This window comes from Anoplophora glabripennis, unplaced genomic scaffold (genome assembly GCF_000390285.2).
Source record: "Anoplophora glabripennis isolate ALB-LARVAE unplaced genomic scaffold, Agla_2.0 scaffold93, whole genome shotgun sequence".
NCBI lineage: Eukaryota > Metazoa > Arthropoda > Insecta > Coleoptera > Cerambycidae > Anoplophora > Anoplophora glabripennis.
The window spans coordinates 538235-554675 of record NW_019416235.1 but is presented as its reverse complement, the minus strand read 5'-3'; the positions used below and the strand labels follow the sequence as shown (position 1 = coordinate 554675).

General features: G+C 34.7%; 1 protein-coding gene across 2 annotated transcripts in view; it reads right to left on the bottom strand.

Moving 5' to 3' along the window:
- Nucleotides 1-16441, bottom strand: part of LOC108903632 (neurotrimin-like) — a 360822-nt gene that overhangs the window by 48373 nt on the left and 296008 nt on the right. For both annotated transcript variants that reach the window (XM_018705868.1, XM_018705869.1), the window contains exon 6: nt 5814-6107. In XM_018705868.1, the coding sequence (XP_018561384.1) occupies nt 5814-6107 (294 nt within the window). The remainder of the gene's footprint in view (nt 1-5813; nt 6108-16441) is intronic.

Here is a 16441-nt window from a genome sequence, read left to right as displayed (position 1 = left end):
TCAAAGTCGGGGAAAGTTATAATAAGCATGTTACCTAATAGTCCAATTAAATGGGCCTTTAGATCGCCAATTTGGTCAACTAGTCTGTATATTTGACATAAGTTAGTTTGTAGTATATAATGACAATAAGTGGGAGTAATTTTTTTCAACCCCGGGTCAGGGGGTGAAAAAAATAAAATAAATTGTTTTTACAAAGAGACAAGAGCTAGCAAATAAGTTTATTATAGAAGTTTGTAGCTATTATCGCAGACATTACAGTGTTGTCTTTGTTAATGCGCATGCGTCACATCTATATTTCAAAATCAAATTTAAAAAAGTTTTTAATTTCTCATATTCCTTAATTTCCGAACTCTGTTAATTTTAACAGTAGAAGAAAAAGTAAAAACATAAAATAAATCACAACAAAATCGTAATAAATCAAACAGGTCTGAAGTTAAAACAAGTTAAGACATGTTTTTAGACGATTGTAGACTAAAGATTACAAATAATCTTTTAAACTGCCAGTGGCGTGCCTACAAAAATTATTTAATTTTTCTGTCTATTAGATTCGACCAAGATCTTTAGATTTTCCGCCTAGCGCTCTACGCCACTGGTAATATTTCACTCCTATTTCAATAGAGTACTGAGTTTGCAGTTTTTATGGTGGCTTTCATTTAAATTCTTACTTCGGCACTGTTGATAGAATAACTAAATCAATAGAATAGAATAAAATAGAATCAATAAATTAATTTTTAAAATGCAAAGTGCAAAATTGTATGCTCTACAACTTCTATAATAAACATTTTTTGTAGCTCTTACTTCTTTTGAGTTATCTTGAAAAAACACTTTGTTTTACTTTTTTTACCCTTGGCCGGGATAAAATTACTGTTGCTTGTAGTTATTATACTGGGTCAAAAGTATGGAAACCCCAAAAATCTCAGCGGGAAATCATTTTTGGGATAAATGACGAGGTCAAATGTCCCTGAGATTGACTTTGAAGTTAAGGTCAAGGTTCAAGGTCATATCAAGATCAAGTCGGTTTTTTTAAATGTCGACTCTCCTTTTCGATCCCAGAAATGGAAAGAGCAGAAAATTCTGCATCCGAATATGACATTGACCGTGACCTTAAGGTCAATGATAAAGGTCAGTTCAAGGTCAAATTTCACTGTAACTACGGAATTAGAGGGAGTGACAGTCTTTGAGGAGATACCCGATGGTACTTTTTAGTGACCTTCATCTTGAGGTCAAGGCCGAAAGAACATGTCAAGGTCATATCGAATTTTGGAGTAGCGACCCCTTATTTCGTAGAATTCTACATGTTAATATCATCAAAAACGTGATATTAAGGTCAATGGTCAAGGTCAGGTAGAAGTCAAGTGATTATTCCGGCTGTAATATTTTACTGACCTTGACCATTGACCTTAAGGTCATGATCAATGTCATATTCGGATGAAGAATTTTCTGTTCTTTATTTCCGGGATCGAAAAGGAGGGTCGCCATTTGAAAAAGCCGACTTGATCTTGATATGACCTTGACCTTTGACTTTGACCTCAAGGTCAAGGTTACCATCGGACACACCGTGAAAAATGCTTTTATTATCATCATTTATCCCAAAAGTGATTTAACGCTGAGATTTTTGGGGGTTTCCATACTTTTGACTAACCCCGTATATCTCAAACTAACTTATATCAAAAATTCGGGCAAGCTGACCAAAACTGCGATTAAAATGCCTATTTAATTGGACTATAAGTACGTTTGCGAGTTATGTATTTGAAATTATCCGGGGAGTTTTTGAAATGATTGTGCAATAAAAATGAAGGATTGAATTAAAATTGTAATTCCTTCTGCCAAATGAGAAGCAGATTTAATAAGGAGATGCCTTCTACCCGATCCGAAACGATTTTAGCTTGTACTCGACACATCTGCCTCTCTCTCCATTTCAATGTTCCTAAGCCAACTAGCAACATTCTTGCGAAATGAAATACGAGCACACATCTGTTCAGCTTATTGTTGTATACAAGTTTCCAGGGCGAGGTACTTTTCTTTTTCGCAGATATCAGATATACACAAAGCGATAGTGTCCGATGATTCCACTTTTGCGGCAAATTACTTTTTAAGCGGATAATTTATGGCCTAACGGCTGCCTACCGCCGTACTAATAATTTATTCTATTCAGAACCAAATATTAAGATGTTACTGATACCAACTGCACTGTCTAATCTTAATTAGTTTACGTAGTTTAATTGGCGAGCTTCGCGCTGGAATCGCGTCTTTATTATCTAAGTCGAATTCGAGGAGATCCAACAGAACGTGGGGTAAAGGAAAGAAAATATTATCATTTTCTGAGATTCATTGTCCTTTTCCACGTGGAATCAAACAAGCCGTGAATCGGAAAATCAAAGGGGGATTTCGAAATTAATGAACCACTTCTGTCCAATGAAACAAGCGTTATGTGGCTAAGCAATTATCCCATTCATTTATCGAAATTACCCCGATCTAGAGCATATTCGAAACAAGAGCTTGATTTTGTTCAGTAGCGAAGTTATTATTCGAAAATTCCAAGAAACAATATAGCATTAAGTTGATTTAGAAACAATAGCAGAAATATTTGAAGAATTAATAATAATTAAAACGTTTTTGAAGAAATAAAGAATATACAGGGTGTAACTAAATAAGTGTAAAACATTTAAGGGGGTGATTCCTCATCGAAAAAAAGATAGGATCTTTCATATAAAGAAACTTCATTGGAGCATCCCTTGTTAAGATACAGCCCCTTAAAGGGGGTACATAAAATTTGTTTAACAATTTTTTTCACAAGCACTAAACAAGTTACAATATTGAAATTAACCTGACATTTTCTACTACCAAAAAGACACTTAGCCAGTAATTTATTTGGTTTACCCCATGGTAGTAAGGGGTGGAAAACGCAACCCCTAAAATTTATTTCCAACGTAATTTTTTGTCTTATTATTTTTTTACCATTTAAAAAATTATTTCCGATAGCCTGTTTCATTCTAAAAAAAAATGTCTCTTGAATTTTTTGCCCAAATTAAACCAGTTCGCAGTAAAAAATTATTTTACGAACAACTACAGAGATACATCGTCATAAATGCGGACTGGATTTACTGTTATTTTGTAGTTACTACCTGCATTAAATGATTAAAGGGGAATAATCAAAACTAATTTAATAATAACAAAACATACAACATGTAGAAATCATAGTAAATGTTCAATATGTCTACCTTCAGACATTACGCATGCGTCTAGACGTCGGCGCATTGAGCCACGTATTCGCTCAAATATTCCTGGAGTCTCTCTAATTACCCTGCACGCATCGATAATGCGGTTTCTTAAGTCCTCTACATCGCGAACAGGAGTACGATAAACCAAATGCTGCAAATGGCCCCAAGTAGACAAATCCAGAGGATTGAGATCCGGGGATCGAGCGGGCCAATTCTGTGGTCCTCCTCGACCTATCCACTGATTTGCATATGTTTCAGTTAAATGCTGACGTGCTACTTGACTAAAATGGGCGGGAGCCCCATCATGCATAAAAACCATATCCCTTCTGACGCCCAAAGGAACTTCCTCCAGCAGTACGGGGGGATGCACTTTTCTTAAAAATTGAACGTATGCCTCACCATTTAATCGAGGAGGTAGAAAATGAGGCCCAATTAAATAATCCCCAATAACTCCGACCCACACCTTAAGAGAAAACTGTTCTTGATGGTTAGTTTCGACAATAGCGTGATGGTTTTCATCAGCCCATATGTGGTAATTATGAAAATTAATAATCTTGTCCCGAGAAAAACTACATTCGTCTGTGAATTCGATCGTCTTCAGAAAGTCACGATTTCTTCTAATCATTTCCAGCATCCAATTGCAAAATTCAAGACGGTTCGGAAAGTCTCGCGGTAACAGTGCCTGTACTCGTTGCAGATGGTAAGGGTATAAGAGATGTTCCTTTAAAATTCGAAATACCGTCATATGATCAACATTTAGCTGGAAAGCAATCTTTCTAGTACTGGTAGTAGGTTGTTCTTCTATCAAATTAAGTACTGCTGCCTCAAGCTGTGGTGTTCTTACTTCTCGATGGCGACCACAATCCTGCGTTCTTTTGTTGAATGAACCATATTCACGTAATCGTTGATGAAGTCAGACAAATATTCTATGTGAAGGATGCTGCCGTTGAGGATACATTTCAGCATATCTTGTAGAAGCTTCTAACCCATTCCCCTGCGACAGACCGTAAACGTAATGCATATCAGCCATTTCCTCATTTGTGTATGCCATTTTAATAACAAGTGAATTATTAAAGTAACAAATTAAGAACAGAACAATACACAATTAGTATTACTTCAATTTCAAAAATTTACAAACTGACAGCTTGATTCCAATTTAATTGTCAGTATCGCTAATGGCGGCCTACTAGATAAATTAGTTTCGTATTTTCGTTTTATGGCGATATGTATCTTGTTCGTAAAATAATTTTTTGCTGCGAACTGGTTTAATTTGGGCAAAAAATTCAAGAGACATTTTTTTTTAGAATGAAACAGGCTATCGGAAATAAATTTTTAAATGGTAAAAAAATAATAAGACAAAAAATTACGTTGGAAATAAATTTTAGGGGTTGCGTTTTCCACCCCTTACAACCATGGGGTAAACCAAATAAATTACTGGCTAAGTGTCTTTTTGGTAGTAGAAAATGTCAGGTTAATTTCAATATTGTAACTTGTTTAGTGCTTTTGAAAAAAATTGTTAAACAAATTTTATGTACCCCCTTTAAGGGGCTGTATCTTAACAAGGGATGCTCCAATGAAGTTTCTTTATATGAACGATCCTATCTTTTTTTCGATGAGGAATCACCCCCTTAAATGTTTTACACTTATTTAGTTACACCCTGTATAGAGTCCCCAGTATAACTGCCGTGCATTCGATACTTTTTGTAGAAAATAACATAACCATAAATACTACATTATTTGCCTTTTTCACTCTGTTAAAAATTACATATTTTCAATTGATGGTAGTAAATTGTTGCCATCAGTTGTTAGTTGGTGGATAACCAGACCCACACTGTTGCCACAATAGCCACGGGACTGGTTTAAACTACCCCCACCGCTCCATTTTTAGCCTACGCCACTTAATCAATCCGAAAGGTTATATAAAGATGTACCTGCAAGTATTATGGGAACTTTTAAGGGCTTTAAGAACTGTTAGAGACGTATGTACAAAAGTTGTACAAAACGGGTCATATAGCCAGCCATAACAGGTTGTACAGCTGTTACAGCCTCAACAGCTCTTAAGGGTACTGCGGTTTTTATATAGCCCTTCTGATTGGTCAAGGGGCGTGTCCTAGAAGTTACTTGCAAAATCTAACAGAAAAATTTGGTTTTCCTGTTAAATATCTTTGAATTCTTCTAAGTCTTTTAAGACTTTTGTGTTTGTTTCGCGATGTTCTGTTACATAGGTATTGAAGTTACGACACTTATACTGCAGACACCTTGTATAAAAAATTATAAAACATCGTACAACCGCGCTGAAACTATGCACTCTTAGTATCCGATACCGCGTATATATAATTTTACGTTATTACAATCAGATGTTATTATTCTGAAATTTCGAAAGAAATTATGACTGTGTGTGATTGTGTATTTAAAAATATAGCCCCTGTATTTCACTGTTAACGGTAGAATAATTGAGGTATTGAAGCCTTTTAACTAGCGAGTGTGAAATACAGGAGCACATATTTTTAACAATTTACAATTCAAGTAAAGAAATTTACGTCACATACCGCATTCGCTTGTAATTCGAAATGATACCTTGACAATACTTACTGTACAGGCGAATCGTGCCGTCAGTCTCCCCCCTAGGGTTCTTGGCCACACACTTGTACGTTCCGTAGTCGTCCTGTTGTATGTTGTTGACTGTGAGGCGCATGTGAGTCTTGTACGAGGGGTTGCCAATTATATTTTCCGCATGGTATTTTTTACTTTCGTGGATCATCTGGCCGTCTTCGCGGGTCCAGTAATTGAGGGAGCTGGGGTGCGCCTCGGTGAAGCACTCTAGGGTTACGGAGTACGCCAGGGGGGCGCCCACGAGCTGGTGGGGAATCCACAACATTGGCGGAACTGAAACAATCGAACTATATTAGAAAACTGCGTTTTCCTATCTCCGCTGGTTGTAGAAGAGTCGTCGCATGATGGTTTAAAGTCTCACGTTAGGATTGTTCGCAATTAGAGTGGTAAGTTGTATCAGCGCACTATAGGCATTGCCGGTTGCTACCTTTTTAAAACAACTGTTACAGAGTGACAATGGAAAATAATTTAGTAGAACAGATTGCTTTTGTTTGGCTTAGCGACGTGTCATTTTAAAGTCATCATATTTTTTGATATCAATGTGGATGAAGACATAATTTATTAAATACTAACAAATAATGGTATCTAGATACGTTACTAATTGTAAATAAAATTAATTTATGTATTAAAGTAATTAAGTATTTTTGCCGTTCAATTCTGAATCTCAGTGTCAATGATTTCAGACATTGACTTACTTTAGCTGCACTATAGTGCTGCTACTAAGTAAAGTAGATGCACAGAGGAAAGCTAAAACAGGTAATACTAAAAAGTTATAAAATTCTAACCAAAATACGACGTTTCTACTCTTCTGTCTTATTTTATCATTTCATCATCCAATCGATGCTGGACTTATTAAAATAATAAGTAAACAAAACAGCAACAAAATTAAATCGTGAACAGTTTGAATTTTAAGCAGAATCCGATCTTGTTCTGAACGGTTACAAAGTGCAACGGAGGTCAGCCTCTGCTGCTCAGTTAAAATTCCGAACAGCCCCCTCTGAAAAGCCGCTAGTGACTTCACACATGTTGTAATATGAAGGGATGGTAAACGGGTAAAAAATAAACTATGCCACTTTAATTTAGCGAAACGGGAACGGCCGAATAATTCAGTTTTCACCACTAAATTTGATTAAATATATTGGTATTAATAAGTATCAATCTACTAATATCGAAATTTCAGAGTTTAAAATTATTAAGAGATAATCTCAAAGTTAGTTTACAAAAGCAAGCACTTTGGGTTTTGCAGGATCAACAACAGTATCAACGTTGTTTATCTCGGTTAGTATAAATGATCCTCAGTTAATTCCTTATTATATTATTAAAGGAGAGAATACAGTACAATTACAAATAAAATGTATGTTGTGAAATTTCAATAGAAAAGTATTTTCATAATGAGACTGTAAAGTAACTGTATAATTACTTTTAACTTCAAGTGAATTAACAAAGAATCACAGCAGTGTAAAATTACATTAAACTTACAAAAAAATGTGCACCCACTGCAAATTTCACAATTACGCTGTAAAAAGTGAAAATGTGAAGTTTCTTTCAAATTAAATGTAACTTGTTACTTCAAGTTGGTTTAAAACTGAATACAGTACAATGAATTATTTGTTGTGTAATTGCAACTGAAATGTATTTTCACAATTACATTTAATGTATCAGAAAAATATAAAATTACTTCCGACTTTAATAGAATTTCACATTTAAGATTTAAAATTTAAAGTGACTCAAAAGCATGTAATTTTATTGTAAAATTGCCACTGTGTGTATAATTCGAGTTTAATTACAGTGAAACTCCATCCATGACAATAATTAAATCAGTTAATAATGATGTAGGTAAAATAAAACAATGATATAATTTAAATTACCGGTTTCGGACTTATTTGTCCTCATCAGTATGTCAGGTGAGACAACCGACAAACAATCTAGCTGTTTTAGTGTTGTATACTGTTGTTCGTTCGTTCGTCGGTTGTCTTACCTACAACATACTGATGAGGACCAATAAGTCCGAAACCGATCTATGTCTGGTGGGTTAAACTGACGAACGATCCTAGCTGTTGTACCAGGTGTTGCGAGTATAATTTAATGCCGGTCGGGGCATATAGCTCGTGGAGTAGTTGTTTCTCGCAGCACTGGCAATTTAAAACATTTTGTTTTCGCCCAGTTGACGACGGTCGTGCAAATAAGTACCTGGCAAATTTTAGCAGGTCGTTTCCTACTAGTAGTAGCCATTAGAATGGCGGAGTTGAGAAGTAGCGCGATAGATGGAGCCATTTGCGCTCTGTGTATAATGATATAATTGTTGATATATAATTGTAAAATTACATTATATATACAGAGCAATATTGTAATCAATTGTTTAGTAGCGCAATAGATGGAGCCATTTGCACTCTGTGTATAATGATAATGGTTTATGTATAATTGTAAAATTACATTATATATACAGAGCAATATTTTAATCAGTTGTTTTAAATACAATGTAAATTTGTCCCGCTGAATAAGTGCGCAAATTTTAAGAGAAAAGTAAATATCAGATCAATAAGAACAAAAGTTGAAAGAAAGCAATTATTCCTTGCCGGAGAAAGTTGTAAACGCGGAGTTCGAGTAACATTAAATCCCGTGAATGTGAGTTCATTATGATCAAACGTTAAAAATACTTTATTTAAAAGCAAAGGGATAATCAGTACGAGCGATTTAAGTAAAAGCATTCAACGAAACATGGCCGAACTTACTTAGATACAGTTAGCTAAAAACTTTCAGTCCCGAATTGCCCTATCAGAGGAACGGTGGAATCGACTTCGCATCTTTATTTGAGATTGGAACGCATTGATTAAAATGTAAATTTAACCCTATAAGGTAGTTTCCGCTTTCCATTTAAATTCTACTCATTTTAATTAATACCCTAAATCATATCACTTGTTTTAATTAAACAAATAAGCTATACTTAAGGTAATGTAAATATTATCATACTAAATATTTACAGTATAACTAATCTCCTACAGAAAATGTATAAAGGGTGTCCAGAAATTAACAGGACACAGAGCAAGAGTAGATTCCTGACGACAAAATAATGCAATGTGACCAAAAATACGGATGTCAAAGTTGAAATATTGAATTCACAATTCTCTTAGTTTTTAGAAAGTTCTCGATGAATTGCTTTGAAAATTTCGATTCGGGTTTTTTTTGGGGAGAGAAAAACGAATCCGTACTTAATTTTGTTCTAGACGCTAGAGGGTCCTTTAAAATGGTTGACATTGGTGGACAAAAAATTGATAAGAACTTCTTTCTTTCTATATACAGGGTCGGAAAGTCCCCATGGTTCATCGTCCGTTACGTGAGAGCGATAAAGTAAGTCATAGAAATCCGTGCGATAGAGAAGTATGGCTATAATGAAGGCGTCTCATAGTCACCACCCGTTTCGCCCTTCCACAAATAAGATCCACTTCCACTTGTAATTCAGCGACCGGTGGTCATCTTTGTTTTCGTCGTTTGCCTTTTCTTTAATAGATGTCACTACTTATACAATTCCCACTTCGTATTCCGATATGTTAATAGTTAACAAAGGGCAGCACAATTTGTATAAGATGAGGCGCAGCCCTAGAAAGAGTGATGCCAGATCTACAGATTTTTTTGGAATTGGGGAAATAGGGAATTTTGCTTTATTTCTTGGGATTTTTAAGTCATTTTAAAAAGTATACTTAAATAACAACTAAATGAACTTTAAATGCCGCTGAGCACTATACTCCATTTGAATAACTTCTCAGTAGGGGAAACAAGGTCACTAGATTTACAAACAGAGGTATCTACCAGCTCCTGTAAAAAGTCTTTGTTACGCGTTGTGCTGCCCTCTGTTAACGGATTGTATTAACATATCGGAATACCGAAGTCGAAATTGTATAAGTAGTGACATCTATTAAAGAAAAGCCAAACGACGAAAACAAAGATGACCACCGGTCGCTGAATTACAAGTGGAAGTGGATCTTATTTGGGGAAGGGCGATAATTCCAGATATTTCGAATTTTCACCACCAAGAACGGGGGTGACAAAATTTTTAACAGCAAGGCGATGTTTCGCATTCTATTAGCTATGTCCTGTCCAATGAATAATTCCAAATATTTCGAATTTTCACCACCAAGAACGGGGGTGACAAAATTTTTAACAGCAAGGCGATGTTTCGCATTCTATTAGCTATGTCCTGTCCAATGAATAATTCCAAATATTTCGAATTTTCACCACCAAGAGATTTCCTGTTTTTCCCATTGCATGTAATTTAATTTTCTCTCGTTTTAATAAAGGATGTCCCAAACGTAACGCAGGATTTGAATTGTGCGCCATTTTCTTTCCCAAGAGGTGGCAGCATTGTACAGAGTAACGTGTTGTAGTAAACACGTTGCGGTTAAACAAGATGCCGCGCTATACGACGGCTGAGGTGAAAATTCATTACAAATACGGAGAGTGTGTAGCTGAGATTGTGCGTAAATTACGCGAAATTTATTTCTCTTTTACGTAGTGTTATTATTTCTTTAGGTGTAGTTTCATATTTTTTCGTTAATTGCGTTCTGGTTAACAAGTTACTATTTTCAAAGTCTGTTTTGGACCATTTTATTACACCAATAGAGTATGTAAGAGAAGGTGTTGATAGCTTTAAACAGATTTTTCGAGTTTACTTTTGATTTAAGGAGCAGGCACAATTTCTTTTTGTATTGCCGCTCAAGATCTTGTTTTGTCCTGGCATGATCCAATTTGATTAAATTTGTTATTTATTTATTTAAAATTTAAAATTAAATTGATTAAAATCACATGAAATAGGCACTCCTCGGGAAAAGGTAATATAATTTGGGATACAGCCTGAATCGTCACATTTCAAAACTATAATTACATTGTTTTTAATTATTGATATTTGCGGATTTGCACGTTTCTTAGAATTGGTGGTTAGAGAGAGGCAATAAATAAGGGAGCAAACCCTGGTGCATACTCGACAATATGTTGATATCACCCGAAATTGATTCGAGTTTCTCTTTTTAAAACGGAAAAGTAATTCCCGAAAGTACGGTAGTGAGCATTGAGCGCGGGAATGTTATGCATTTAAAGAGGCTACAAAGGGTAAATGATCATGTAAACAGCTCGGTTCTCCCAGGTTGTGCGACTGTCGCTCAGTCCGCTATTCTCCGCACAAGAGTGTAAAATATCACCGTTCGCCAACCAGCTTCGAGCGTATACACCTACCTAGTTCGACCTGCTGCTGTTTTGCATGCTATAATGAGAACACATTTAACTATTTCTGTTGGTCTGGCTGCACCACTTTTCGCTCCCATGGGCGTATTTTCCTTATTTTCTTCGGGGGGCCGTTACGCTAATGCCCGGATCTTTATTATTACGGAATAAAGCACCCTTTCAAGGACGACCCCGCACATACACACACAAAGTGAACCAAAGAAATTAATCAACAACAAAAATTACATGAAGAGCGAAATAGTCCCACAGTTATGTGCCTTACTGTTAACTGCTTTTGTATTCGATTAATTAGTGTACATGACATGGAAATTCCCGAGAAATTCCAGACGAAGAAGAATTTCCACGATTTTAAAGATTTTAAAGCAAAATCCCAAAAAAAAAGGACAAGAATATAGATTTAAATTATTTATTTAATCTCAATTGTAACTTTTCCTGTCACATTTTTGCTAATATCAGATGACAATGCTGCCAATATTAATCGACAAATATTTTCAATTAAATAACCAACTTTCTGGATATCAAAACCTGAAACAGAAGCTCAGTTTAGTTTAGCAAAAGTTACATTTTTTGTTTCTTAATTTTTTGGGTATTTTGCCACCTCGAAAGGCAAAATTATTTGCATACAGAACCCTCGATTGACTCTGGCACAAAGCTTTATTTATGCCAGAAATAAATAATTTCAGAAAATATACAGTATGTCCCAAAATGATGGAATATAATTCAATAATTTTTTTTCCAGTTCAGATTTTAAAAAATCACTGAAACAGGTCAATCAGTAAATAGAAATTGTCACTTTTTTGCAATGTTTTCTATTTTTTTGAGCCACGTTTGACGACCTATAAAATTACTTTTTTTTTTAATTAATTTATTGATAAACAATAAAAGTTACAGGGTGCACTATAGATAATAATATAATAATAGCAGTGCGTGTACTAAAATAAAATAAGAATAACAAGTTATAATATACATAGTAATACAATAAATAAACAATCAATATTAATAGGTAATTACCTAGTTTTAACATAATGATATGACTAGGGGTAAAAGAAAAAAAAAAGAAAGAAAAACAAACAAAAAACAAAGCACAACAAGAAAAAAAAAGAATAGAAAAACCATTCAATTAAAAACCAAACCTTGGCGTCTAACCGAGTTGAAAGAAAGACTGAAAATGTCGATATGATTAAAAAACAAATTATAAGATTTTTGCAACACACTAAATGGGGAGTTATTTGTAGCATTGGAGGCATACGCAGAGTGATAGAATAAATTCGAGGAGCGCGAAATATATTGTTTAATATTAAACAAGTGAATTTTTCTGATAAATAATTTATAGAAAAAAAGAACATAAGCGATATGTGCCCTGGTAAAGAAAATATTACTGATATAATTGGCTATATTGTACAAATTAATAAAAACCAATAATTTCAAATGTATCTCTAAGACAAATGTTTCTTTAATACAAGCGTTTTTAAAGATTTTTCTATTAATTGTTAAAATTTGTTGGGAAATGTGATACAGAAACAACAAATATTACAGCACAAATAGATTCGCTGCAAATTGTCTTTGCGTCATTGCATCATAATATGAATTTTTTCATATGACACATATAATAACAATATTTCAAAAAGTTAGTAAAAGCTAGCTAGTTGCTAGGAAAGTGAAATTTGATATTTCACATTTATAAGAAGCTTTAAAATTATTGAAAGAATAGAAGTGAATTAAATTATTGAAGATCATTGAAGATGCAGACTTCAAATATGACACAGTGCGTTTCCCATCAGCTACAATTATATAAATATTTAAGAACGTTTAACCAGTGGTGTTGGAATTAAGAGAAATCTGAGGGGTTTCAACAGCATTTAAAGGTTACAGAGAATGGGCTTTTGAGCTTTTTGTATGATACAATAAGTGTAAAGCTCTAAAAACTATGACAATGTCAGGTTAGGTTACGAAGTCAGCAACGGAATAGACAAAAGTCAGCTATTTTGCCTCAATTTCTCATTAATTAAGAGCTTGGTAATTGCGGAATGGTTGATTCTATTCGTCCGACTACCTTCCATTCAAATAAATGCGAATTTGTGCGTAACGTTAGGTAATTCAAGAACGAAACGTCAACTAACCCGGAAGTTATTCGACCTTTGACAACTGGCACGGAAGCCTGCAAACCAAGCTAAGTGAAGAACAACCGCGAGGGTCCATCGGTTTAACAGTTAACAACATTAGTAACATTAATGACAATAATAAAATCAACAAATAAATTTGCTAAAATAAAACAGTTATCAATTAACTGTACGAGTTTCGACGCAGCTATTTATTCTCTTAAATCTATGAACATACTTTAACTTATATTTTTAATTTTGTCGCAACGCGCTAATATACTCTGTATTCTGAAGTAAGAGTATTTGTTCTTTGTTCTTTTCGAAAGGGGTTATTAAGATTTGGAGCATGTTCATAAAACAAATTCGCAATTATCCGGGCTTAATGAAATCAATTTTCTGAGTCTAACGTTCGGCAAGGAGATCGTCGGTTTCGATATGCATAGAATTTCCTTTTCATGAAACGGGGGATTGGAGATCTGATTGATACCTATTTAAATTATTTAAATGTAAAGTAGTATAGGTTGTGTGAATTCGAAAGAGAATAGAAGGTAAAATAGAAGGCAGGAAAGATCACAAACATCTATCTTGTCAGCGTCGACGGAGAAAGGAGATACTGTACCGTCAGTAACCATCAAGAAATGGGGCTGATTCGATTCCGACCAAGCGGGTATCCAGAAAAACGAGTTTCTTTCTTTGTCCCGTATTAATCAGACGATTTACAATTGTACATCAAAGTCCAACGTGTCGGAACTGTGTAATGTTATATAGAGTTTTGATTTTGTTTTGTACTTACACATTCTTCATATAATACAGGGTGTTAAAATATGTAAAAAATTATGGTGATACAAGCCAAAATCATATATCAACCCCATGTACACCATTCCCTCTGAAATTTTATTACAACGAAATTTAGTCCGACATACAGAAATATAAAGTCGCCTAAAGTCGCGCAAAACGCTATGCTAGCTATCTTCGCTATGTTCACTATACACGTTACAAACGGATAATAGTGTAGTAAGTATATTAAAAATAGCTACCATTGTTTTAAATAGATGTTACGGTATGCTAGCTTTGTTCGCTATGATCGCTATCTACGTCATAAAAAGCGAATATAGTGATACACAAAGCCTATTTTTGCAGTGCTCACCATGCGTATCAAAAATAGCCATCATTGCTTTATGCCACAAAGAGCACTACAGTAGCTATGCTCGGTGAGCACATTAAAAATACCTACGATTGTTTTAAATACATGTTGCGATATACTAGCTATATTCGCCATGATATCGGTGTGCACCTTATTTCAATATATTGAACATAAAGGGCTATTTTTGCAATGCTCACCATGCGTATCAAAAATTAAGTAAGTATTAAGTGGTTGTGTTTACTTAGTACATTAATAACAGCTGCGATTGTTTTAAATGGATGTTGTGATATGCTAGCTATATTCGCTATGAGCACTGTGCACGCTACATCAATATATTGACGACACAAAGCGCTATGCTAGCTATTTTTGCAATGCTCACCATACGTATCAAACATAGTCATTATTGCTTTGTGTTAGGCCCACACTGAGCACTATAGTAGCTGTGTTCGCTAAGTAAATTAAAAACAGCTACAATTGTTTTAAATAGATGTTGCTAGCTATATTCACTATGATCGCTGTGCACTCTACGTCAATATAGTGACGACACAAAGCGCTATGATAGCTAGTTTTGCAATGCCCACTATCCCTGTCAAAAATCATTGCTCTGTGTTAGGGCCACACACAGCTATAGTCGCTATGTTCGCTAAGTACATTAAAAATAGCTATCACCGTTTTAAATTGGATGTGGCCACATAAAATGTCATAGCTAAATTATTAAAGAATACAGAGCACTACAGTAGCTGTGTTCGCTAAGTACATTAAAAATAGCTACGATTGTTTTAAATAGATGTTGCGATATGCTAGCTATATTCGCTATGATATCGCTACACACAGTGATGCATTAGCTATGTTTGCCATGTTAAAACAGCCCAATATTACACTACACTCATTTTGCGTCATTGTTTTATGCTAGGGCTGTACAGAACTCTACACTCGCTATGTTCGTTAAGTACATTAAATATAGCTGGTGACATTAAATTCCTACAACGTACGCTCTTTTAGGATGATAAATATCTTTAAATGTAATAACTTTAGTTACTAGAGAATAGTGAATCGTCAATATCCAATAAAATACCACACATTGTGCTATATTAGCTATGTTCGCGACGCTAAAACGGCTAATATTACCACTACACTTGCTATGCGTCATTGTTTTATGCTGGGGCCATATAGAGCTGTAGACTAGTTATGTTCGTTAAATACATTAAAAATAACTACTATTGCTTTGAATAAGTGTGGCAACGCTAAATGTATACAACGTAAGCTTTCTTCGGATGATAGATTTAGCAATTGGCTGTTTTTAATGAGTATAGCGAACACAACGAACACAGTTATCATTGAACACTGAGTGGTCCTAGCACTTTATGACTTGACACTCAGAATGTGTAAGATGCGTACGCTACGTTCAATGTGAGAAATGAGAAACAAATTTGTTTTTCGCCTATGTTTTTAAAATCCTTATTTTAATACAGATAGCGAATATAGGTAGCACAGCGCTTTTTATGGCCTTATAAGTCAGTAGCTGTTTCTCGTGGATGAATTTTCATCTAAAAGAGCAATATATTTTTACAATTACGTATATTTTTACAGTACCAGGAAATTATCTTCAATTGGCAAAGGCTTTAACTAAACGTAAGGCGTAGGATTACATTAAATATTGATTTATTTACGCGTATTTATTGGATAGATATTGTTATGTTTCTGACAGGTCCTTAACATGAAAGTATCCAACTTATTTTGTAATTTAAAAAGTTTTATTACATAAATACCCGACCAGGCCAAAGAAAAGCTGGTGGTACAAAGTCGGAAATGTGAAAATAGAAAATGAAATAACTTTTGGCTTTACTTTAGGTACCACTTAAATTACCAAAACCACAGTCGTCACTGACTTTCATCACCGAACAAAAAAAATGAATTCTACAAACAGATTTTATTTAAAAATTTAAGAACGTTTTACCTATTCATCGACATTGTTTGTGTTCGCACAGTTTTATAAACTCGAGATACAGTGATTCTAGGGGACAAACTGATGTCAGCTATTTTTTATCCGAACTCGGAATGAGTTCTAGCAGGAGACTGTGACGTGGAATTTTTTATCATAGTGATTAAACTCGGCTACGAACAATTGC